The sequence below is a fragment of the Manacus candei genome, unplaced genomic scaffold (assembly GCF_025592945.1).
Source record: "Manacus candei isolate 608988 ecotype Guabito, Panama unplaced genomic scaffold, ASM2559294v1 h1tg000005l, whole genome shotgun sequence".
Taxonomy (NCBI): domain Eukaryota; kingdom Metazoa; phylum Chordata; class Aves; order Passeriformes; family Pipridae; genus Manacus; species Manacus candei.
Window position 1 is genome coordinate 20,823,751 of NW_026138053.1, and position 27,356 is coordinate 20,851,106.

Consider the following 27,356-nt stretch of genomic DNA (forward strand, 5'->3'; position numbering starts at 1 on the left):
GAGGTACCTAGCCTCTAGCTGCCCATGTTTTACATACTTAACACAGTAAAACACCTAGAAAAACCTGTGCTCTTCAGTATCCTCAGATGGCTGCTCCCACCACTAGTCAACATCATTAACCTATTTTTCTCAGCACTGTATTCTGAAGTCAGCATTTCCCAAATTTGCAGTAATAGCATTCTTCTTACTCCAGTCACAGCAGCTCTGACAAAGTGCCTTCTAGCCTGCCTAGATCTGCTCCTTGGACTGCAGGATGCAAAAGTTTCACACACACCATCATAATCACACACCCAGAATAAAAATGCAGTGGGTTTGGTACTGCCATGTGCCACTTATCAACCTGTTCTCCAACTCTGCCTCCAGCTCTCCCAGTGAGATCCATTCCGCTACAAACTTTTCATTGCAGAACTCTCATATCAAAATTCTCTTTCAATTAAAATATTATTTTACTTACAATTAAGATGAAGTACTCAAATTAGACCAAAATATTTATTATTCCCCCTTCTTCAAGAAATCATCACTTAGTGCAACTGGGTAACTACAGAAGGCCTGAAGTTTCCCTCCCTAGGTACAAATGCAAACAGATTAAAACGTTAAAATATTTTGCAGTGATGGTTACTGTGCAGCACTAAATCATACTACTGTACATGTCAGCAGAAAAAGCCAGGAAGCCACCTGAGCCCAAAATTCTGTATTTCCTAGATAAGGTCTTTATACTTATCCAACAGATTCCAAGATTAATAATCCACCAAACACTAAAACAAATTAAAACTTTCTGGTTTGTACCCAAAGAGCAAACTGACAACATACTGTTAAACTTTCAGTTGCCTTCATTTCAGCATGTTCTAAAAGCCTGGCTCTTTGGTAAAGGTAATACTGCCTTTGGACAGGGCTGTTTACTTCAAAAAGAAATCACATATGGGGATCAAGCAACAGAATGACAATATTAATCATCACATAACAAAGTCACCTGGGGCACAAAAGCATTTTAGTCACACATCATAGATTCATATATTGAGGACAAACAACAGTAGAATAGAATACATACTGTATTTTCATAACAGCAATGATGCTTTCTACTTGTGTGCTTCTTGACAAATATGTAAAGAATTGCCTCCAAAGTCTTTAGTACTAGCATGCATGCAACAGAATTTGTGTATTATTGCTACAATACTATATACTAAATAGATCATGCAAACTGCTACTGCTTCGGTATCCTGAAGAAACCTGTCATTCATGCTACCCTACTGCAGAATATAAGAGCTGGTGATGTTACATGCCTACATCAAAAACTAACTGTAGTGGCAATAAATCATGCATTGAGTTAAAATACAGAAAGGATTCTGGCTGTATCACACAAGAGGAATTTTTCCATTTGGCCTTCTGCCTCTACTTTCAGCTTCCTTTGGCATTACATCTAAATTCCCCATTATTCTTCTCTCTTTAGTAGAGAAGATTAAATTAAGCCCTTCTCAAAGCACTAAGATGACAGCATTCAACTCTTATTTTTTCATTTTATACACAATCCATATACTAGATAGACTATCTCCAAGCTTCTATCATTGCATTATGAGATCTGGTTTATCTGTTCTTTGAAATGGCCTGGGCACAGCTGTGTTTTTGGTGGTGCAGCAATGCAGTCCTCTCAAATGAAGGTCAACTGACAATGTCTCAGAGTCTGGGGCCACCCTATTCAAGGATAAGGGAAATACAAAAACTTTACAAACTTTAGGATCTTCCTGTTAGCTATGAGTTTTATACAGTTTTCATCCATCACTGCAAAACAGTAACCCCCAGACTAAATGAGCAGACTCAAAAGCATATCTCAAAACAGGTTCTGAAAGTTTTGAAAAGGCTGTGCCCTCCCACTCTTTCTGCACACACATACACACACTAATTCATCTCTAAGAACCTCCCACTGTGAATAACTGCCCAAGATGACAGACTGTGCCAGTCAGCACAGACACAGGTGAGGTTCACTGCAACTATTATTTCTGCTACTCACACGTTAGCAACTATCAGTCATCCATAATGATCCTGTGGATTTCACAGTTTATCTGAGGGAAATCTGCTGTAAGCAGCAAGACCTCCTCAGCTCTCCTTCAGCCCTCACATCTGGCCCGGTACTGTTTTGCCTTTGAAAATTCTAATGTCACTGATAAAAAATAAACAAGATTTTTTTTCTACAGCAATCTGTTGCAAAGTAAAATCCCCTCACTGGAAAACTGAGCACTTAAGTGGCAGGAAATAAAAATGAGTAAACCACTAAGAGCAGACAATGTTTTGGAACGGAGTTAGGCTTTCAATGCCAAGATTTCAATGAGACAAAAAAATCCTCAACACAAAGTGTAACAAGATCCCTCTGTTATGACACCCTGGAACTTTCTGTACGTGCTTAGGAGGGCTTTACCAGTCACAAACAGATTCAATTTCATAGAGACTCACCCAATAACTTCCTTGTCTTAATCGGGTCATGCTCGACTTTTATGAGAAAAACACCAAAATAAAACAGCAGCATCACCTTTTGAGAAAGGTCAGCATAGTAATTTTATGTGTAGCTCAATGGACTGATAATAAGTACACAGACCAGAGACCTCATACTTTTCTATTTATTCCTGTTCTTCTTAAAAGATATTTTGAAAATGTTGGAAAAAAACAACTATTCAAGAGTTAATGCCAGACTACATATTTCTTCCTTATTTCCCAGCTTCTACACTGGCATATTCTTGGGGAAATGAATATATGCCTATTCCGAAGGAAGAGCAAAAATCCTTATCTCCTCAAACAGACATTTTTGTACTGACTAGTGCCTAGTTTGAAGAAACACATCTGAAGGCACTACCACTACGAAAGCTGCTCTAAAAAAAACCCATCTCATTACTGCCATCAGATCTCAATCAGCTGGGATCAGATATTTCCACGTAGTGCTTTCCATTCGAGATGGGAGAGCTGCTTCAGATTTCGCGATTTCCTTCGCTCGCGGCATCCTCACAGAACCACAGCTCTCTTCCTTCCCAGGCCAGTGGGACTTCAGCCACAGCCCTGCCACACAGCATGGAGCTGCTATTTATAACCCTTGCAAGCATCTCATGTCTGCCTCAGCATTGTTTCAAGAACAAGCAATTCTACACAGTGTCATCAGAGCTTATTAGCTGCAGCCACACGGGACCAAACCGACTCCACCAGACCATTCCGAGCCGGCTGATGCATCCATTCCCTAATGGCTGACATTCCACAAGGCTTATTAGATTGTGGGCATTATCATGTGAATACACAGATCCAATTTTAATCTGGCATTGGTCCCAACCAACCTGCTAGAGAGAGAAGAAGAGAGATTCAAGAGACCTGCTTCTAGCTTTCCCCGCTGCATCCAGCATTTCCTGCATTACTGACACATCTCCTTGCACCTCAGATAAGTGACATTTAATTACATGTAACAGCAAAAACCCTCCTCTTGTCATTAGGTAAAGCCAGCATAAAAGTACAGACACTGGTACATTGTTTAAGAAAAAAAAAAGGAAAAAGAAGAAAAAAGAAAAACAAAGAAAATGGCAAAAATAGAAGACTTTTCACAGTAGGGAATTCTTTTCCTTATGAGGTGACCTAGATTCTCACAAGAAGGGATTCCCTTTCTGTATTGTATCCAGGCCTCATTAAACTAAGAAGGAATTTTTATTTTATTGTTTTGTTTGCTTACCTAGAAATGCAATAGCAGGGCATTTCAAATCTGGCAAAATAAGTAACACCAAGACAAAGAGTAACATGGAGATCCAAAGGTGCGAAGAGGAAAAAAACCAACCAACCAAACAAAGGTCAGGTTTGGTCTCCCCAACAGTTCGGTTTTTTCTCCTGCAATGTAAACCATAATACTTGCACTTCAACAAAGCACAAGCGTGCATTAACCAAAACTTACAGAAAAAAACATTTGTAGAAGTCCAAACGCTTAGTTACACAAATCCTCAAGAGAAGACTTAAAAGAATCTGCAATATGTAACCCATCACCCAAGGTCATGAGATTTGTGGGGTTTTTAAGAGGATAGGAGGTTACTGCATATTTTTAAGAGGCGGGTTTGTGTTTTTTTTGATGACAGATGCTCCCTATAAATTTACTTTAGTAAAACAGATTAGTGATAGAAAGCTTTCAGATGCTGAATAAGAGTTACAAAATTATATACATAACAGAAAAATATAATTTTAATTTTAGGCCAAATTTTACGTATTCAACATTATTACATTAAATATATCTGGTATTTTTCTCTTATACACACATCTCCCTACAGGATGCATTAGTGATTTAGTGATTCTTAATATTATGTCTTAAGGTGGACAAGATGCAAGAGAGCTGCCTCTGATTTCTTCTGTTAGAAGCCACTAAATTACAGAAAATAAAACCCCTGGAATTTCAGTTTTAAATATAGTTTGAGATAGTAGAAAAGAATAAAAGTTCTCTAGTTCCAACCAATATTCTGTGTCATTTAACATAATACAAACCAAGCTCTAAGGATTTCCTCTAAATCACATATTTGAGGACTAGGAATCCTGATGACTCTGACTCTAGTAATTTATGTAGAAAAAATCCTCAGGCTTACGAAATTTAATCTAGAGTTTTACACAGATTAGAGAAGGAATTATGAACACAGTTATTCAGACAAAAAGCATGATTTCCACAGCAGAGCTTCCTTTTCCTTGACAGTCACTAAAGGAACGCTATCATTTAAGTGTAATGTGAATTTCAAAAGTGGAAAGTCTGCAGGACAGACTGGCAACAAGAGGAGTGCAAAGTCATTTTGTATGGTAACTGGTCAGAAGCGTATCCAGACGAAGACCAATTTCCAAATGGTTTTTGCCACAAAACAGAACTAACCAGAAATCAGTTCAGTGATGTTAAGTACATTACACGATCTAACTCTTCATACTGAAATCAGCTTTTCATTAATATACACTGACTGGAAACTGCATCAAGTTGAGGGAAACATGAACATGGAATATTAGGTAAAACCAGGTATACATCCCTGGCTGGCCAAGCTGAAGCAGTTTTACCAGACTGAGTGGCAAGCACAGTGTTTGGAGTTATTTCAATTCCTCCAACACATCTAGGAAAGGGCAGCAGGGAATTGCTCTTAAAACGGGATTTATTTTCCATTTTATGATCCAGGTTTTCTGTTGGCTATGAACAAATATTGCTTAAATTTATTACAGAGATAGGACCTCTTGAATCATTGGAGAAAGGATTTTTTCCACAGATTTTGTTGTTTTTCCTAGTTTAAGCATCTGTGCTTGAAGAAAAGGATTCAGGCATTTAAGCCACTTGCTAAATCTTTGTTATTTCTGCTGTAAACCCTTCAGGTCCCCCAGAATTAGCTGTAAATGAGGATACCTACAGGATGGAGCTGTAGGAATTAATGTACTAAAGCTATTGAGGAAATGTGACAGATGGAAGGAGCCAGTACAGGTCTCAACCCCAAGTCACAGGAATTTCTGACAGCTCTGAAAGTCCAGCTCTTCAATTCCACATTATTTAACATTCTCTAAACAACTGCATCACCAATTTCATTACCAAGAATTTCCGAGGCTGACAAAATGCCTCCATATTCATGTACAAACCAGACACATGGGGAAAAAAATATAGTGAGCAGATGAACAGTTGGAGCTGCTGATCTCTTAATTGGTCTGACATAAAAGAGAAAAATAAATAAATAAATAAATAAATCTATCTATGTAGCTCATCCAGCAGCCCATGGAAGAGTACTGGGCAGGATGTCTGCATCCTGGTGATCAATGTGATGGGCCAAGTCTTGAAAAATCATTAGGAGAGAAGTGCTGGATACCTTAAGAGCCTGAAGGCAGACTAAGGGAGAGGGGTCTTCCCATGCTTGTTGCAGGAAGAAATCAGGCAGAGAGAAGGGATGGACAGGTGGAAGCAGCTGGAACAACACAACTTCCTTCCTAGGCATAAGAGCTGGTAGCCTATTAACTCCCACAGGATACCATCTTCCTGCTTTGAGATTTGATACGTAGTACCAGTTCTTTCCCAAGAGTCTCACTTTCTGTAAGAATTTATTTTCTAATTCTCATGTTGGGAAGGTGAGGGTGGCTGTTAGGGGTAACTTGATCATACAGTGGAGGCATGTGGATGAGACAGGCCATAAGGCAAGGGCAAAACACAAGCCTGCTTCCCAGAGTTAGTCATTTAAACTGCCTATGAACGTTTGGTGCTTCTGCTGGTTGGCCTCCTCTCCCCTGCTGTGCTGAATCAAAGCTTCATAAAGTCCCTGCTCCTCTCAGAATGCAAAAGTAACACTTTTGACAGGCAGAAAATATTACTGCTGGCACTGGGTTGTCAGTTTGTCAGGGGAGAACTGCACAACCAAAAATCCTGCACAATACAAATGAAATTATGTTGTCCGTGCCCTGGAAAAATAAAATCTGCATTTAGCACTTGAGAGCAGCAATAATTGCACGCAAAGCCTGGGGGAAGATATGAAAAATCAGAATAGAGAAGAGAAAGAAGATATGATAAAGCAAACAACAGAGTCTTGAAGAAAGAAATCTGTCTGGACAGTAGTTCAATATACAAAATTTGCATAACACATAAAACCAGAACTGAACCGAAGCAGACCAAAGCCACTTCAGATTGTGAATTTTTGAGTGATTTTTGAAACAATCCAAACCCATGTTCCTCAAAGGAAGCTGTGACAGGAGAATGGACCGAATTCCAGATGGAGACCTAGAACATCAGTTTAGTTATGAAAAAAATACAAGCTTTAGATTTATAAAACATCCCATTGAAATGTTTCCTAAGAAGAACCCTCCTGGCTTGAAAACATCACTTGGACTTTTTCCTCTCTCACAACTTCGTGAAGTCAGGGGATGTGTTTATATTCCCTACTGAATGATACATAACAATGATCAACTTCTCATCAGCATAACTGTTTCAGAACACCCGGGAACCTTTTCTACTTCTAAGATTGATCTACATTGCTGCATTTAGGTTCTAAATTTATGACACTCAAAGATGAATAAAATCACTAAGTTTATGGCTTGGATGTGATTAGAATAGATTGCAAAATCTTGACCATTGGTAAAAACAATGTATAAGCAAGCATAAAGCTGGGCTTCAAAACCAGCTAAACAACAGTGAAAACCTAATAAGGAAATAAGGCAGGCAATACTGACACTTGTGGTCAATCCTAGATTGCTGGTTTTGATTCAGTTACAAACATGCATGTGATAGCTAAGGCATATGTTGGGATCACAAAGTAGCCAAGTAAATTATAAGTACTTTACAACCCTGTTTCCACTTCAACTGAACTTATTGGAGAAGTATTCTTTTTGAAGCAAAGAGAGGAACAGCCATTGGTCATATACATAATAGTTCTTAACACAAAAAATTAAAACCAAGCATTTATGACACTGCATTAACACATTTCCAGAAGGTAAAAATAAAGCTTAAAAGCAAAAATAACCAACCTTGAAAATGTTGCCATTAATCATTCTGAACTGTCACTTGAAAGGTTTCCAATGCATTACAGTTGAAATAATACTTCATTTTACTATGAAAAAATGGAATAAACTTTTCAAAATATTCATGGAGTATCCAGAAACCATGGTCCACATGGGAACACTGATTGGTCAGCTATGGTATAAGTATTTATTTTAACTCTCATGGGCTTAGTGGCCACCAGGCAGGAGGTTACCAAGCAGTACACGCTTGACTATTGCGACTACTCAGGACGGGTCTGAGAAATTCCTGCTAATGTTGTCGAGATGGAACTTTACTTAATGGCTCAATCTAAGAGTTTATTACAAAATCAGTTAGACACGATTCTGATGACACCCTCTGAAAAAGACATGCAGAGAGTTTTCAAAGTTTTTTTGAAGAAAATATTCCAAACCTACACACCTTTGTTTTGTCTAAGTGCATTTTGCTCAGCTCACAGTTGCCACGTGCACAGGTTATTGTAAATCACCATCTTCTCTTACTCCTTGAGTCTGGTTCCAGCCTTGCAGGGCTCACTGAACAGTCCAGTGTCCACCGGCCACGGTAACTCTGCCATGTTCCCAACACAGCCTGTACATCTTCACATCACTTACTCCTTGTAGTCTTAATAGGTGGCAGCATTTCAAACCCTAACATTGCAGCTTCTAATTTAAGATGTAACCATAGTAACATTACAGAACATACTACTCCCTGGATCAAGAACAAGCAGTCCACTGACCCTTCATGGTGAGATTTAGCTGAAATAAAGCTCATTCCAACCTCCAGCCCAGCAAGATTAACAAAACCTCCAGGTCCTATTTCCTGTACAAAGCAAGATCTGCCCTCCTGAAACACCCAGAAACATAGAGGATCATATAAAAGTGGCTAAGAACAAAGTGCTATAAGAGAAAAGGAATTTCTTCCTGAAACTTTGACTCTAAAGTTACATCAGTCACTCCCAGACAGAAAGTAGCAGAAAAATCAAAGGTTTTTCCTTACTTTTCTGTAAGATGAGCAGACTTGCTCATCCTTTATTTGAAAAAAAAAAGAGAATGAACAAACTGGTCATTAATATTTAAGAATTCAATATTCAATTTGTTCACAAGGCAAGATGACAAATTTTACACAGATCAACAGACAACAGCTCTGCCTGAACTTTACAGGCTACACACAAGGGATATATGGTCATTTAATTAAAAGCCAAAGCTTATGTCTGTTCCTTTATAAATTTACTTTGAAAAAGATTCTACTTAGAAAAAACAGCCCTAGAGATTTTTGTACCTTTAATATTTACCAATGAGTATTTACAGAAAAATAAGAACAGCTCTGCCCACTCTAATATGTAAACATACTACGTACAGCTCACAAGGAGGGACACTAGGTACAGTGCAGCAGTAGTAAATAAATTAAGTTGAAACAGTATGGGTTTTAATAACCATTCTGTTGAGATTTAGACTTGCTTCCCAAATACAATGTTACATGTCTTACCTGAAAATTCAAAAGTCAGAGGCAGATTTACATGCTTGTATTTGACAAAAACATTACATCTTCTATGCAAATCAACATGGGTAGATTGACTACATGAATAACCCACTTGATTTCCTATTCGTAGCCTGGAATGCAGCAAAGTGACAGGACTCCTGAGCACACTGTCACATGTTTGTATATGTACAGCAACAGAATGTACAAAGTTCTGGATATTACGTAGGGCAGGGATAAGACAGCTTTGGGTGTTTAAGTAGAAAATTGAGTAGACTGGGCACACATGAAACCTGTCAAAGTACTGATTCACAATTGTTCATGAAGGTCCCAGATCAGTAAGGAGTACTGGACACAGACCCTACTCTCTCGCCCCACTGTCGTCCCCTCCCTTCATTTTTTAAACACAAAATTTCTCCGAGTGGAGGAGGTACAAAGTCTTTACTGATACGCACTTTATATTGAGGAAATATGCTCATGATCCTTGACCCCGTAGCTAAGGAAGTATCATCCCTTCCCGTAACACAACATATAAAAAGGTGCAGATAAGAGGACTTGCCCTCTTTTCTCTTCAGGTGGCTGAAGGTGACAGGTCTCTCCGCAGAGGGTCTTTGCTTGTATAGGCCAGGGCCTGCTGCTCAGACCTGCTTTCATCTCCGGTCCCTCCGGGAGGCGTGGGGAGTTGGCTGGTGCCTCACACAGTTCTGCTGGCCCGTTCAGGGAAGTATTTAATCCATTGTTTTGTATTTATTCTTTAGCTCTCTATTAATGGGGTATATTTGGAGGATATTTGTTTTTCGCTCTTTATCCCTGTTTCCCCTTCCCTTTTCCCTTTTTTCCTTCTCGGGAGCTCCCTATCGTGTCTACAATATCAACGCTGCCTCCGTACAATCCTAAACATCCACTGGTCAGATTATGTGACTAATAAGTCTGTTCTAGAACAAGCAGCAGTCACAAGTATAGAGGCCATGTTGCTGAGAACACAGCTGCGTTGGGCAGGGCACATCTCTGGGATGAAGGACCTTGACACCACCTCCCTAAGATCTTGCTTTATGGTGAACTTGCCACCGGCTGCCGCAAGAGAGGAGCCCCGAAGAGAAGATACAAGGACTCCTTGAAACAACACCTCAGCCTTGGCCATATTGATCAACATAACTGGTCTACTCTGGCCTCCAGTCGGGAGGTCTGGAGACACACCATCTATAACGCTGCTGATGCTTTTGAGAAAGCACGCAGGATCACCCTTGAGGAGAAAAGACAACGCAGAAAGAATCGTGCCCTGCAGAATATACCACCTAAGGAGTCTTTCTGCTGTGCCTTTTGCAACTGGACGTGTCTATCTCGTATTGGCCTCTTCAGCCACCAGCGTGCTTGTAACAAACGCGGGTAGAGCCCTTTCCAAATCTTCGTTGGCAAAGCCCAGCCATGATGATGATATATTTTTGCTGTAGCTTTGGCTGTTCGGGTTTTTTCCTTCCCTCTTTGGGGAGTTGGTTTTTTTGCTGGGTCTCGGCAATTTGGCAGAGAGCCAGCTCGAAACTTACACAATCCTAAACTGCCCTCACATAGGATCATAGGATTTGTGGAAATTGTCGTTAGGTGAGGAAATGCATGCATTACAAACAAGACTGAATTAATAGAGAAAGTTAGTGTACATAGATTATTTAGTTAGGAGGATCTAAATCTGATTATGTTTCTAGTAAATTAGCATAATATGCATCTAGAATAATAAAACACCTTGACTGCCTGGGGAAGCCTTATTTGCCAGTAAGGGACATACTTACCCCCAATCCTACAAATCAGACACATGACATGATAGAGCAATTATAGTTTCTTCATCCCTTGGCTAAACAAAAGTCTAAAGAGCTAGTCATTAGCTTTTCAAAACAGAGTGGATAAACACAGTGACTAATAAATACCTGGCTAAGTATGCTACTAGCTTTCTATTGTCTGAGCTATCTATTGTGGTATTTTACTTATACAGTAAATATAGTAAGATGCTTCAGCATAGAAGGGTCATCACTGAAAGGAGAGAAATGAAAGGAACACAAGTTTCCTTAGGACCAGAAAGGCAAATTCTATGATATAGGTATGTCTGTAACAGACAAAAGACATTTTAGATTCATCAATAATTGAAATTAAGTGCCCCCGACTCTGCAATGCCAGACTTCAGGCTTTACCACAGCAGAAAGCCATTAACAGCAGAGAGGCAGCTTAACAGTGTGTCCTTATACATCAGTGTTGTTCAGCTTAATTGAACAACCTAAGATAACAAAAAGCAGCTTTTATAGAGTAAGCATGTGCTAAGGAAATCCGAGCAAAGAAATACCTTTTTATTTTTATTTTGGCATGAAGGCACAACTGATTTACACTCCAAGAGAGCCGAATGGGTTAAATCAATCTTCAGCATCTAAACGCTTATAATTCCCTTGCACTGCAGAACGGCTTTTGGAATACGGGAATAGAACGTCTAGCATTAAAAATCCCCTAGAGAATCATAAGTTACAGTGTCAGGGAAAAGTGAAAACAATCTGTAAAAACCCTCAATTGTTCACTTAATAATCATACAATTTTTATACTCTTCACCTACCACTGTGCGTGAACTGAGTATGTATCATTTATCAAATAAGAGCAAGAGCCTGTAAAGCTTCCTGTCTGCCTTTGGATTTAGTCAAAATGAATGCAAACAATCACGTGGGATTCAGCCAAGCAGTGACGTTAAATTCTGCTCTGTCAGAAGACAGCATCTGTCAAAGCCCACATTTAAACTGCTGCCTGCCTGTGCAGCAGCCGAAGAACTACGGAATGGATTTTATACACCAGAATTCTGGGTTAAAACAGCTCCAAACCATTTCTATTACTGCCTAGCAACAATGAAGGAAGGAACAGAGGGAAATCCTATTACTGAAGACAACTGAAGCACTACGCGCTAGCACTCCCTGCTAACACTACCATTAGAAATATGGATACTGGGAAGAGGAGAACACAGCACTGCATTGTCCGACACGGGAAACACCAGATGTAAAAAGCTCCGATGCATCGGCTGTGAGCGCCAGACAGCCCCGCTCCGAACAGAAACGAGAACTACTGTCCTTTTGTTTGCAGGATGAACAAAAAGCCCCAAGACAAGGACGACACTTATAAGCAAGGAAGGTAACACGGCAACGGGCAGACAGATGGACAGAGTGGATGCCGAGGGGAGCGATCGCAGGAAGCAGGGCTGTGGGGGGATGTGCGCATGTTCGAGAGCATCTTTTCTGCTGAAGTGATGGCGTGCCAAAACTATTTTCTGTGGGTATAATCCTCGCACCCTAAATGGCCTGACCAAGGAAGGTATGTCAAACCCTCGTGTGTGATATCCATTCGGTTGTCTGTTAGCTTTTCAGCCATTACAGATAATGATCGTTCCTAATTTGCAGAGCCCTGAGATAACAGTCTGTGAACAGGGAGAAGGAATTCTAGCAGGTTTTCCTCTCCCCCTGCACAATGTCACTACCTTACACTCACTAAATGCACTGCTTACAGTCTGCCAAGGTTGGTGCGGCTGGAGAGGAGGGATTAGAGGGATAATGTAGCTACTGTAATGATTGCTTTTAACTGAGAAATTAAAAACTCAAACCCCTCCAAAATAGAAAAACCAGTTAGAAATCCTCTCAAACTAGGTCAAAATTAATCCTTATCTGAAGTAATCTTAAAGCACTGGTAAAATGGCCATAATATGACATACTGAGAGCACTGAACCATCAAAACAGACCATGCAGTCAAAAGACATTATCTTAACAGCCCCTCCAGACCTTTTTACACTTGCTTTTCTTCCCCCCAAACACAAACAAAATGTCATCAGGTCAGTATCAGCCAAGCATAAACTGGGAGCGTGCAAAAGATTGGGCATGATTTAAACCATCAGCAGTGCAAACAGGCACCACAATTTACAAGAAACGTCAGGCTCCCCTGACATCCCAAAAGGAAACCTTCAAACACTACACACTCAAAATGGTAAGCACGTAACTTATCTCCTGCCATCACTGCAATTTCTGTTTAATATGAAAACACTGACTGTTTAACTTGGATTGTAAAATGACATTCCATCTAATTGCCATTCATTTCTATTTATTGTTGAAATTTAAATACTTTGCCACTGGTGGCAAACAAACAAGATGAACATTTGCAGAAATTTAAGACCTAAATCTATAGCAATTCAATACACCACAGAAAGAAAGTGCTTATCTGCAGAATCTACCAATATGCTATAATAAATCATTAAAAGTCAATATAAATGTGGTTTCTTTGCCCAAGGCAATGCTAACATGCAATAAAACAACTGCAGTCAGAGAGAGTTCACAAATCTAAGGATGCAGCATATAACAGACACTGGTTTCAAATCAGTTTTAACACATCCAGAATATAAAGTCACTTCATAGAACTTTTAAAGCAACAACAAAAAAATGTACCCTCAGGCAATACTCCAGGAGAAGCACACTTAGCTCATGGTGAGACTTTCATATCTTGACATTTAAAAACCTGCACATCAAACCTTATCCCAAGTACTGTTTCGTGCAAAAGATTAATGGAGTTTGTAAGGAAACTCGGGCACATTTTCTGAGGCCCAATATGCAACTGCTGCTGTTGTTCATCAGAATACCAACTCAGGCTGCCTTTTAAACTCTTCCCTCTAATTTAAGAGTTTGCCCACACAGCTAATCAAAATATGAAAATCCAAGACGTGTGAATAGGAAGTCGAATGCTTCAATTTGCAAAGCTGTAATTATAGAGCAGAACTGCAAGTACCAGGAACCAAAACACCAGCAGAGCACAGACCACAAATAAAAATTCAAGAGGCATTCACAGTTTATATATTTGGCATTTGATAATGCATCAGTGACTGCACTGTCAAGTGCCAAAAATGAAGCAGCATTATCATAAATAATATCTTCAAATCGCAGTTACATGCAACGACACTCGCAGAGGACAAGGTGAGTGTTACAGAGACCTTTTGCTATACTTAGGTTTTCTTATCTACTGTCAATAGTTGGTGCCTGTTCATAAGCTTTCTGTGAAATAGAATTTTAAATATTTGGACAAAAGCAGGAATGCTCTAACCCTAACTAAGTGAAAGAAAATAATATTTTTATTTTACTATTTGATGGTGAGTTTAATGTCTACTGATAGTTTTTTTACATTATTTTTAAACAATGCATCCTAGCACGTAGTATTTTTTTCAAAGGTGCAATTGTTGCTGTATTTCAAATGCTTGATACCCCATTGTATATTTTCAAATGTTTTACATACAAATTGCAAAGAAAAGGAGCCCCAGTTATTTGAGTTTTGTTTCAGTCAATAGTTTTATGAAGCTGAAAAATACATGTGGGTCCTTCCCCTATTCATACAATGCTTTTTTAAAGGGCAAACAGAGACAGATTTTTGAAAGAAACTTCTACCTCGAAAAATCAAGGAAATATGACTCTTGAAATTTCTTATGGTTCTAGTTCCATCCCTCAGTGTAAAACTTAAATCAAAAAAGGTTTCAGCCATTACAACTGCCCTTCCTGGGACACTTCCTCAGTGCATCATGGAAAGACAGCACCTGAAAACAGTTTTTTGTTTAGACAAATATTTATGTAACTTAAGAGTCTCACTTGTGCCTATTGCCATATCAAAGTAGGTGCACAACAAAATACTACCTAAATTAAATATTTAACACAGATTAGCAGTGCAGCTCATATTTGCTGAAATAATTCCATCTAATGGCTGTAGTTTTGTAAGTGGAACAATTCAGTGTGACAAAATTGATCTGAATTCTAGCTGCTACTCCACATTCATGAAATTCTGGGTTTGACTTTCTTCCTAAACTGTGTAAGCGTACAATGGAATGATAATTAATCAAATATTCCCACTGCTGCCTTCCAGCCTGGTATCAAACAATTAACTTCCCTGAGATCTAGAGTATCCCTTGAAATGGTATTTATGTTTGCTGATGCAGAGATATTCTTCCCAAACAGCCGAGTGCTCATAGAGAACTCACTGCACACTGCAAAGAAACTAAAAATTATGAATTTTGAGGGGAGGTTTCTGTTTTTTCAGCAGGCAAAAGCAGGTTCAAGTGGTCAGATAAACACGAGCCTTTCACATTCGGGGCTTTTCTTTGCATAAGGACAACGTCCGAGTTAAAGCAGCATAAACGCAGGTTAATTCTGAATGTACATAGTTTAGACACAGATGTTTACGATTTTTAGGGAGGCAGCCAAGTCTCAGGCGAGTGGCATCAGCCCCACGCGGTTAAATTAAAAAATAATTAAAAAAAAAATCGGAAATACTTTCAGCAAGCCTGAAAGCCCAAAGGCATGAACGCTGGGCACCAGCAGCGGGGCGGGATCCCCGGGCCGGTGTCCGGCTGTTCCCGAAGGACCCGCGGCCCTTCCCGATCCCGATCCCCTCCCGGGTCACAATTCCCGCGCGCTGGCGCCCCCTGGCGGAGGTCACCGGGGCGGCTCCCGCTTCCCGGCGAGCCCTGTCCGGGAGCAGCTCCCGCTGCCAGCGGAGCGTGGCCGCTCACACACGGGCAGTGAGTAAAATAAACCCTCTGCTGCACTCCTCTCCCCGCCCTTCTGAAATGCAAACAGTCCCCTACGTGAACCGGGCAGGTTGAATGTTACACCGCACACATGCAATTTAATATTATTCGACTGACAGCTCAAGCTACTTCCTTACAATCTTAAATCCTGTGATTTCCCATGTAACGTGTCACTTAGTTTTTAAATGCGTAAATTAATCCAAATATTGGTTTTAGAAGATAGGGAAGCAATTAATAAATTACACATTTCTATTAGAAATAGCATTTTTCTATGGACTCTTGTTCAGCTGTCATCCTTTTTTCCTATACAAAACCCTGGGGCCCAGAAATAAATTAGAGCAAATTGAAAATCACAAACGAATTGCTTCTGTGCAGTGAAAGGTTCATTTACGAGATGATGTGATCAGCTTTTAATATGCAGCATCATGAAGCTGCCATATTGACTCTGCTCCTGAATATGAACAAAAATTTAAGAGAAAATGAAGCACAGACTACTTTGGCACTTTTTCTTACAGCTACAGCTGCTGGTCACAATACTTGAAATTTCTGACTAGTACAAGAGGTACAGTATTTACATACACATTTACAGTGAAAAAACCAGAATCACGATCATCAGATAGTTTGCCAGAAACTTAGTGCTGTGCAATTTTACTTCCAGTTAATACGACACTACCCAAGATCTCTGCCTACTAAAAAATCAACAGCTTAATTTTAATTCAGCTTCCTGTGAGCCTGTCACCACAGCCAAGCGTTCCATTCAGTATTTTCCTTGATGGTGGAGTAGAAGGTTAAAGGTGCCTGAAAGGTGACTGAAAATGTTATCCTGCATTACCATCCGAGGGCTGTGCACGGAGGTTACTGGACCCTGAAAATTAATTTTGACAGGTGCATCTTCTCATTGACTTTCCGAACACAGCCGGGGCCGGTGGAAGCGCGCCAGGCAGTGTACTGTGACTAACACAGCTCTGCCATAATCAACCTTGCGCCGTCTGTCCCAACACCAACACATGACCATTTTGCAAAAAGGGTTTTAAACTGAGAGCCGTCCTGGCCTCTGCATGTCAAATCAATTTTAATTAATGCCAATAAACCTTCCATCTGGTATCAAGGCTTTTTCATTCAGTCCTCCTTTCACACCGTACAAGGATTTCACAGTTAGTGTATATGAAGCTATTTACATGTACTTCACACTTCTCCCTCCTAACATGATCAATTATGGGGTTTTTTTTCCTTTTTATCTTTGGCATCCAGGAGGTTTGACAAAACTTTTACTATAAAAAAAGGCATTTCTAAAAGTTAAATCATAAAACAAGGTTGGCTTTTAGCATAAATCAATCTTGTTTCTATTGACATGGACTTTTTAAAAAAAATTAACTCAATTTTCTGTTAATATCTAGTTTCTATTTGTAACCTTTCATATTATCAGTGTGTAAAATGAAAGATTTCTGATTTTCTTTTTTTTTTTTACTCTTTGCAGAGCGAGCCATTTGCAGACAATTGCTCAACATGAACGAAAGAAAATGAATACCAAAGAATAGCAGTGGATTGAAAACCAATCGGAAAAGCATTTTGCTTGACCACTGTCTCATTTCCCATCATTGGATCCTTACAACATGCTTCAGTGGAGGAGACGACACTGCTGCTTTGCAAAGATGACCTGGAATACCAAAAGGTCTCTGTTTCGCACCCACCTCATGGGCCTGATCTCCCTGGTGTTTCTGTTTGCTATGTTTCTGTTCTTTAATCATCACGACTGGCTGCCAGGCAGGGCTGGATTCAGAGAAAATCCCATGGCTTACACTATACGAGGATTTAGGTCTACAAAAATCGAGACAAACCACAGCTCGCTAAGAAACATGTGGAGAGATGCTGTACCTCAGACACTCAGGCCTCCAACAGTCACCAACCCCAACAACACAGATCTGGCTCCACAGGGAGTAACTGGTTTGGAAAACACCCTCAGCGCCAATGGAAGTATTTACAACGAGAAGGGTACTGGGCATCCGACTTTGTATCATTTCAAATACATCATCAACGAGCCTGAGAAGTGCCAGGAAAAGACCCCTTTTCTAATACTGCTCATAGCTGCAGAGCCAGGCCAGGTAGAAGCCAGACAAGCTATTCGGCAAACTTGGGGTAACGAAAGCCTGGCACCTGGCATCCAAATTGTTCGTATTTTTTTGTTGGGGTTAAGCATCAAGATAAATGGATACCTCCAGCGCACCATCCTTGAGGAAAGCAGACAGTACCACGACATCATTCAACAAGAATACTTAGACACTTACTATAATTTAACCATTAAAACTCTGATGGGAATGAACTGGGTTGCAACTTACTGTCCACATGTTCCATACGTTATGAAAACTGATAGTGATATGTTTGTCAATACTGATTATTTAATACACAAGCTTCTGAAACCAGAACTTCCTCCAAGGCACAAGTATTTTACAGGTTATTTAATGAGAGGTTATGCACCTAATAGGAACAAGGATAGCAAGTGGTATATGCCACCTGATTTGTATCCAAGTGAACGTTATCCTGTATTCTGCTCTGGAACTGGTTATGTTTTTTCTGGAGATTTAGCAGAAAAAATCTTTAAAGTCTCCTTAAGCATCAGACGTTTACATTTGGAGGACGTGTACGTGGGGATCTGTCTGGCCAAGCTGCGGATTGACCCCATGCCTCCACCCAACGAGTTTGTCTTCAATCACTGGCGAGTTTCTTACTCCAGCTGTAAATATAGCCACCTTATTACCTCCCATCAGTTCCAACCTAGTGAACTGATCAAATACTGGAACCACTTACAACAGAATAAGCACAACGCCTGTGCCAACGCAGCGAAAGACAAAGCAGGCAGGTACCGCCACCGCAAACTGCACTAGAAGGATGAGGCTCCCTCTGCCCACGTGCAACCTGTAAATACTGCTGAGTGCATGTACAGTGAACATGGATGAGCTTCATGGGACAGCCTTCAGTTGATCCCCATCACATAGTGGAGTCTGGAAATTATTTTTTTAAGTTGAAAAAAAAAAAAAAGTATAGTTCTTGATAACAGTAATATTATGAAATGATAACCAAAAGGTTTTCCCAGCAAATTTGAGGAAAAAAAAAGATGGTATTAAGGATTTTTGTGTTAATGTGCAATAATAAGCATGCACACTTTGGTGGTACAATTGCTGATTTATGTGCCAATAAAATATAATGGAGCATATTTTCCACACTAAAATTTTATTTTAAAAAATGCATTCATAGCTCTAGTTCTCTTCCATGTAATGATCTCTTGTTATCTAGAATTGCTATAAAATGAAAAATTAAAAACTAAGTAAATTGCACAAAGGGCAGATCAGTTTTACTTACAATTATTATACACTACTTTAATGTACATTTAGCAATATCACAATTTAGCAAGACACTACCCGTGGACTCTAAAGCACTAAGAAAGTACTCCTTGGAAGTAGGTCCAGTTTTGGGAGGTTTGCTTATTTGGTTAGGAAGGAGGGATAAATGAAATCAAAGTTCATAAGACTTGCTTTGTACATCACCTTCAGAAATGCAAGTGGTGTTCTGGATGCAACTAAATTCTCTTCAAAGAGCTGACTAAAAGTCACTTCATTCTCTAGAAGTCACAGGGTGAGTTCCTAAAGTAACCTTCATGGAAATTCATTCAATCTGCTATTAATTTCCCTACATAACTTCAAGGTAACTGAAAGGCTGATCAGAAATGTAACATGTAAGTTCAAGTCTTGTATCATTCTTGACGAAATCCCATTTTGTCCAAAAAGGGAGAAAACCAATGAAACATTTGTTGATTTTGCTCTTTCCTCCCTGTCAAAAAACAAGGATCAGTCAAGTGAAAATACATCTGCTAGAGAAAATTAAGCCACACACCTTACTTTATAGGTGGGAAAGACTAGGTCATAATAAGATTGAGAGTTCCAGATAGCAGTATGGGCAAGAACAAAATCCAGGCAATTTCAAACTCACAACATGTACCACTGAAAATAAATTGTGAGAAGTAGGTTAAATCTATTTACAGGTTTCCAGTTTTCTAACAAACAGAAGTTTTAAACCTTATTTTCCAACAGTATCAAATTCAGGTTATTACTGCTTGTCACAGTGCCAGGGTAAGCAATACCCACCTCTTACTTAGCAGCAAATGATAGCACTGCAATCAGTTTTCTGTTTGACTGGGACTTTTTAATTGGATAAAATACAAATATTTGATGTACTTTTATTATTTAATAAAATTGATTATATTTATGGTCTTAAGACTTCACTTTTTATGGGAAAGCTGCTCAGGAAGAAATAAATTTCTAGCTTTAGCATTACTTGGCTATTAGACTACGTTCCTTAGTCCTTAAAGCCTAGTTTTCATACCATGCACAGTACAGATCACAGCAGGTTTTTTTTCTTTGTAATGAAAAGACAAATCATATTACTGAGCACTCTCAGCAGCTTCAGGGCTGTCTGTCTGCAGGAACTTACACGTGTGAACAGACTGCAATGCACTGGACTAGACCTCTGAAGCAATTCTAGGAGCTCCTATAGATGATGGGTATTGGAATTTGCTCATCACCAATTTTTTTGGTGAACCTCCATTAAATTTTGTCCTCTGCAGTATGTGAGGTATGCTAATTACCCATTTGTACATTTCCAAGACAATTCAAATTGCAGAAATGTCTGTTTCTAGGGAAAGTAAATACATGTAAAACTACTAACTCTCTCCTGCAGAGATTTCTCCAACTAGGTTGAAAGTACATACGCTTAGTTTATGTGATGACTATTGGCATTTGTGTAAGACAGAGGTGCGAGCTGCATTAGAAAAAGTCTTTGGGAGTGTTTTCAACAGCCATTAGTAGTTCTTCCCCACTCAGTCTGCCTGCTTCCTTCCAGCTGACACAGGCCCCAGCAAACAGCCCAGCTGAAAGCCACCCGCCTGAAGTTCACTGTATGCAAGCTTTACACTACAGCACCAATTTTAGACCACCAGAGTGAGAGTCTAAAGCCAGCTACTACTCCAGGGTATTCAGTTTTGGAAGATGTACAATCCCATAAGTGGCCTCTCCCCAGTAATGCTGCCAAGAGCACAGTCCATCCTCCTGGAGAGGACTTCAGCACTGTTCCCTGCCTTCAAGCCATACTGTAATTTGCTCTGCTTGGGTCTTACCAACTCTGGCTAGTTCAAAACGCTGTTACTGGCTTCTGGGTATAGTCCAAGAGGTTAATACCGAAACCTTAAACAGTTTGGCACTTGAATCATCAAGTTTGGCAGCCAAACAGCCTCTCGGGTGCTCCACTTTGGAGCACATAAACAACATGGATCTGCCCGAGCTTGGCAGAACCACAGCACGATGCCTACGAGTTCAGCCTACCAAACTTCTTGAGAGCTAAAATACGAGTGAGGAGTATAAGAAGCTAAATAAAAAGCCATTTTTAATGTCCTCCTAAGGGTCCAACATAATTTTTAACATTTGTATTACTGTTTGGGTATTAATTGAAGCTACTGTATTAATATAGTTGAATCCTTACCAAGATAGCCAAAGGCTACTTAAATCGTTTGCATCCAAGTACTGTTTTCTTGCACAGTTTGTTGCAAAGCTTGCAGAAACAAAAGGGAAAGCCTGTATGATAAAATATGCAATTACAGAATGAAAGCTCTACATTCTATTCTCTGAATGTTTTACTGTTTTCTAGCTTGTGTTTAAGCTATTTGCTCACTCTACTAGAATATAAAAGCAGTTCATGTTAAAAATAGTGCAATAATTATTTATATCATTAAAATCTTGGACAAGTTCTCTCACTTCCTTTCCCCACAAAGCAAGACAAAAAAATGCATTTTCATTAGCAATAGGATACAAACTTGTAGCTAAAATTCTAACAGGTCTGCAATGCAGTTAAAAAAAAAAGGGAAAAAAGGATATAACTATTCACTGAATATAGAAATTTGTATAATATTTGCTTTGAATGTTTTTACTTCTCTGTATTTCTGCTTCAGGTTGAAAACAAATATAAAAAGTCATAATGGTTCAAAACTTATGATGGAAGAAAAAAATTAGGACATCATCAGTACAATTATTATGGTAAAGGAAAACCTTAGAAGACTTATCATGGTAACAAAAATCAGAAATTGGAATTCCATAATTTCCCCCTATTTATTTAACTAAATAAAGATTTACAAGTTGATACCATAGGACCAAAATGAAGTGCCACAAAAAACCGTTATTCAACAACAGAACTGTTCCTTTCACATCTCCAGTTAAATCAGTGATGTGGGTTATTTGCAGCTCACACATCAACAGATTTAAGAATGGAAAAAGAACAACTACAGGCTTTAATTTTGTAGAACTGATCCTATCCCCAGTTACTGACAAATCTTTCGTGGGGAAAGTTCACATTCTGTTCTAATCTGAAGAAATTATAGGTAAAGATACTTCCAAGTTTCAGTGGTTGGCGTGAGAGAAAATTCTGTGTCCACAAAGATCTTCACTTAAATTTATAAACTTGAAATTATGGGATGGCAGTGATCTAGAAGAGGTGAGATAGACTGGCTTTCAGGTTAACCTTACTAGAATTGCAATTTAAAATCTGCTTTTCTTTGCAATGCAGTAATATAAAATGTGTCAGTCCTTATTTACAAAATATTTTCAGAATATATTAACATGTTAATATATTAGACATGCATAACTGTCTCCAAACCCATGCTAAATCAGACACTGAAGGGGAGGGAAGCACCCAGAGGCCATTACTTTAGATTGCCTCCCCCTTCCCACTAATTTTCCCAATATGTTAACACAATCCCCAATCATACTTCAATCTAAAATACCTACATAATCCCACAGTGCAAGAACATCTTATCTCTTGAATGAATGCTCATTGCAATGTGTGAAAACATGAGAGAAAGGAGATGAAAGGGAGAGGGAAGATGCTAATATAGAAGATACTACTTCTTACATTTGTGCTGTGAGCAAGAACAGCCTGGTAACTCATTTGCAAAAACACCACTAGTTGTTTACGTATCTTTGCAATTTTAAATACCATTTCTCAACCCCTATTTTATGCTGCTGAATAGCACAAACGAATAAATATTGCACAAGTGCTTAATTACACCACGATAACGGCACCTATTAATCAGTTCAGATCACCCTCCCAGAGCAGCCCTGGGTCGGTGCCGCACAGTCTCACCCCCCTTGCTGCCCACGGTCCCTCAGATGGCTGATCACACCTATGGCACATGGCACTGCCTGTATTACTACAAATTACTACTCCCTTCTGCAGCTCTGCTTTCCAAGGCCCAGTCACTCCGTTTGGGAGCCCTGGGGAAGGAGGGAGGCAGGGAAGCTGCACTGTGGAAATGTAGGTCAGGAGGGAGAGAATGTGGTCCCTGCTTTGTACCCACGGCGGGAGTGAAGTCAAAGGCTTTCCAGAGCAGGAGACTGGGGGAGGGCTGTGGAAAACAACCTCTTGCAGCAGATCAGTTAAAAAGGTGCTTGAATGTCAGGAAACAGAGTGACACTAAAAATGCAGCAGCTGATCAACACCACGAGGGTTAAAAACATAGGGCAGGCTCAGCTATAGGGGAAAGCATTACAAAACTGAGGCCAAATTAGAAAGCAGGATCTGGAATTCTAGTGGTAAGTGTTCACACTTGTCTAATTAGAGAGAAAATAATCTATGAGGTAAATCCATTCTTCTAACAAAATTTTCAGTTTGTGGTTGCAGTCCATGTGTTCTTTTATGGCCTGAACCAAATGACAGGATGTGACACAATGGCATGAACAGCAGGTCAGTAACTCCACAAGAAGTATTTTACATATAGGACTGTCAGTGCACAGGCAGACCAAAAGCAAAGCAAACTAGATCACTGGTGCCTAGATTTACATTTCATTTTCAAAGAATGAGTTCATTTCAGTCTTCATTTGTTCCAGGTTAACTCAAAAGAAATCAAGCCTGGTACAGTATGGCACCTTCCTTTCACAGTTAAAAGACTGCAAAGGAATTTAGCTGAACATGGGATATGGATGAAAACCACCACGTTGCTGTTCTGATATTGCCATGGCAACAGTTACAAGAGCTCTCTTAAGCATTTAAATCTGACAGCTTTCACGATAACCCTAACTGAATGATAGTAATGATGCATTTTGGTTCATGAGCTAACTGCTGTATAACCACAGTGTATGAACTGTTCCCCTCACTTTTCTCAACTCTATGCTTTTTGGTCAAAACTTTCTGACCGAGACAATAACCTTGAATTACCACTCCAAAAAAAAAAAAATAGTCACTCCAGCACAGGGAGTACTCATGGCTTAAAGCTTTATGTACTCCCAAAGGTTTCCATGTGACTGCTTAAGTTGTGCACAGTCAGTGTACAGGGTGGAGAAGTCAAGACTGCTAAAATCTTTGACAGGATTTTTCTCAAAGGGCTTTCGTTCGCCTGGGAAGGCTGCAGAGAAGAAAATGCCTTCTGAAGTGTGGACTGAATTGTTGCTGACCTTCAAGGTATCATTTGGTCAAGAAAAGAGAAGGAGGAAGAAAAATCAGTGGTTTTTTTACAATCTTTATCAGTTTGTAACCAATATACACTTTTTGAAATAACAAAACACTGCAAGCTGCTTTACCTCACTGGAGGCCAAAGTGCATTGAAGAATACACAATGTGCCTCTTAGAACCAGGGCATCAGAACAAGGCATCCTTTCCTTTTAGTCTATGTAGTTTTATCTAATATTAATTGGCATTTCAGCTGTTTAATATGAATATTCTGTAAACCACTTGCTCTCATCTCCCAGATGCTCCGTGTGGGCATAATGGAGAAGTCTCTTTTTCTTTACCTCATTAAAAAGTGAAGTGTGTGAAACATATTTCTCATCCTAACATTTTAAGGATACCAGCTTTGATACTGTCTTGCAGTATATTCAGCTGAAAAAGATGAAGAAACTGAAAACAGTGTGAGATCCTTAAAAATTTCCCAAGATGAAAAAAATTGAGATTAGAAGAAACAGTCATGCTTGCAAGGATCTAAGAGATGAATCTTTTCAACATAAAAAAGTCCTCAGAAAGTAAAGTACTCTCAGTTCTTTCCCTGTTAACACTTTTTAAAGTTTTATATTAAATTAAAAATTAAAAACAACTATGCCATCCTAAAACCACTAAATCCCTCCACTCTTGAAAAACCACAACCTCACCCCATCTTTTCTAGTGGAAAGGCCAAGTGTTCCCACATCTCCAGAAGCTCAAAGTTTAAAACAAGAAAAACCAACTGCCACAAGAAATCCTTTGTAAATAAAATACCAGAGAAGTCACCAAGGAAAAAAAAAACCTTGTTCACTCCCTTTTCTAAATATTTAACATATTCTGCATTTGAACAAGCTGAGGTCTAAGCACTGTTTTGAAAACAAGAATAACCTCCAGTCTTGTGGGTTTCATTCCGGATTTGTGTGTCACTGTCATCACTTTCAAAAGAAGCATCAATTTAGTATTAGAAAAAAAACAACAACAAACTAACCACATCATACTATGAACGTGATTTGCCATAACCTATAGGTTGATGCAAGATGATAAAACAAAAAATGAAACACTGGAAAACACCATCTGTGACTCAGTAAAAAATGTAGTGCTGCTACTTAATGCAAATGCCAGCCTTTTTATAGGCATCCCTCCAAAGTCCACCTAGACATTGATTTTTGTAGCCATAAAAATTCAACTCAATTATCCAGCCTTCTGAATCAAGAGAATAACCAATTTCCCCACTGTATCATCTTTGAATAATTTAAAATATTGGATTTTGACTGTTTTTAAATGTAGAAAAAGGTAACATTTTTATGTCCCAAAAACTGAAAGAAATAAGATAATTCAGAGGTACTCTTAACGTTACTTAAGACTCTAAAATAAGAGTAAACATCATAGACATACCTGAGGGAACAACTAAAACATCTTTTCCTCAAAAAGCAAATTACAAAGCTTATGCTGTAGCCACAGTAAGACATACCAAAGGTGGGAAAAAAAAAAAAACAAACCACAAAACCAAACCCAACAAACCCACAGAAATCACACAGTTCATAAATAAATGTATCTTCAACAGAGAAGTATTGTCATTAACGCCTCTATTAAATGTCATAAGAACAGTCTGCCTTTCAAATCCAAGGTGATTTTTGAATGCTGATGTAGCAGTTTACTTCTACTATTTCACCAAATTTGAGATGTTTTGACTACTTTGGAAGTTATCCACATTACTTAAATATGCTAATCTTTTCCTTGAATTCTCAAAATGGTAAAAAAATTATAATTAGAGGAAGAATTATAGATGAAAACCACAATTCTTTTACTTTACAAAAATTAAAATTTATTCAGATTTAAAAGCCATAGTTACTACTTCATACTATCCTGCTGTGAATTATCCCCTTTTTAAAATGCATGCAAGTTTGCTTGCTATACCCAGAAACAGTATGATTTTCTTTCTAACAAAAATTCAGTTGAGAAATGGATGCTGCAAACAACTTGAGATATCCAACTTTCATTAAAGTTAATAAAGGAATGACAGCCTTCTGACAATAATTTGGAGGCTTTAAACCAGAATGAAATGTAATGCTGTTCTATTAATTAAGAAGTGCACTGTCTGGGTCCCTCGACCATTTTAAAAACTCTTTTCCCTTCCACAATTTCCACATTTTCTACTAGCAGAAGTTAAACCGTTTGAATGACTTATTGTCCAAATTTCATGCTAGCAGAGTGGAATGGAAAAACCAAAATAAAGTACACAATTACATTTCTTCCCTACCCATCCTCCTATTCATTAAAAAACTTCACACACATGAACACACCTTTGCTAACTAATATCTTCTGCACACATTCCATTATCGAGACTTTTTCAGAAACACTACTTTTTATTTTTGCCTCTAAGACTCCTTATGACAATCAGTCAAGTATTAATATTTTACCTCTTCCAATTCTGTAAAAAAACCCCAACAAACTATGAATCTTGATTAAAAATTTTTCACTGTATAATACTTTACATGGAATAAAGAGGCATTTCTTATCACAATATTCTTTTGGACTTATAAGGATTAGCACGTGCAGCACTAATATAGTACTTGGATTCATAAGACCTTGATTTACTCATAGAACAGGTAAATCCTAGAATGTTCATGACAAAACTGATGATCATGATCTTCCACATCTTCTCTGGGCAGCCTGTTCCAGTGCCTCCCCACCCTCACAGTAAAGAATTTCTTCCTAACATCTAAGCTAAATCTAAATATCCCCTCTTAGTTTAAAACCATTCCCCCTTGTTCTATCACTATCTACCATTGTAAAAAGTCACTCACCCTCATTTTTATAAGTGCCTCTTAAGTATTGCAAGGCTGCAGTGAGGTTTCCCTGGAGCCACCTCTTCTCCAGGCTGGAGAGAACCTGCTCTTCAGCTCCAGCTCTCTCAGCCTGCCCTCCCAGCAGAGGTGCTCCAGCCCTCTGAGCATCCTCGTGGCCTCCTCTGGACCTGCTCTAACGGGTCCATGTGTTTCCTGTGCTGAGGACCCCAGAGCTGGACACAGTGCTCCGGGTGGGCTCTCACAAGGGCAGAGTAGAAGAGGACAATCCCTCCCTCTCCCTGCTGCCCACTGCTCTGTGCATGCAGCCCAGGACACCAGTGGCTGTCTGGGCTGGGAGCACACACTGCACCTCTGGCTCCTTTGAGCCAACACTGAGCTCTCACCAGAACCCCCAAGTGCTCCTCTAAGCTTTCTATGAGCTCTTGTCCCAGTCTGTGCTCATGTCTGAGATTGTCCTGACCCAGGTGCAGCACCTTGCACTTGGATTTGCTGGACTTCATTAGGT

At 39.3% G+C, this 27,356-nt stretch overlaps 2 protein-coding genes across 5 annotated transcripts in view; one reads left to right on the top strand and one right to left on the bottom strand.

Annotated features, from left to right (window-relative positions):
• The window catches only part of CDC73 (cell division cycle 73), a 105,752-nt gene that overhangs the window by 29,054 nt on the left and 49,342 nt on the right, over positions 1-27,356 (bottom strand). The window lies entirely within an intron of this gene.
• B3GALT2 (beta-1,3-galactosyltransferase 2) lies at positions 8,351-19,799 on the top strand. Of its 4 annotated transcripts, XM_051804835.1 has the most exons (3): positions 8,351-12,292; positions 12,804-13,932; positions 17,008-19,799. In XM_051804835.1, the coding sequence occupies exon 3, from the start codon at positions 17,144-17,146 to the stop codon at positions 18,410-18,412; it is 1,269 nt and encodes a 422-aa protein (XP_051660795.1). In that variant the 5' UTR covers positions 8,351-12,292; positions 12,804-13,932; positions 17,008-17,143; the 3' UTR covers positions 18,413-19,799. The 4 variants fall into 4 exon arrangements, with proteins under 4 accessions (XP_051660795.1, XP_051660777.1, XP_051660787.1 ...); XM_051804817.1 differs by having other exon boundaries at positions 8,351-13,932; XM_051804827.1 differs by having other exon boundaries at positions 8,351-12,955.

Excerpts from the sequence above, each read along its gene's own strand:
- B3GALT2 (XM_051804817.1), top strand. The coding sequence starts at position 17,144 with ATGCTTCAGTGGAGGAGACGACACTGCTGCTTTGCAAAGATGACCTGG.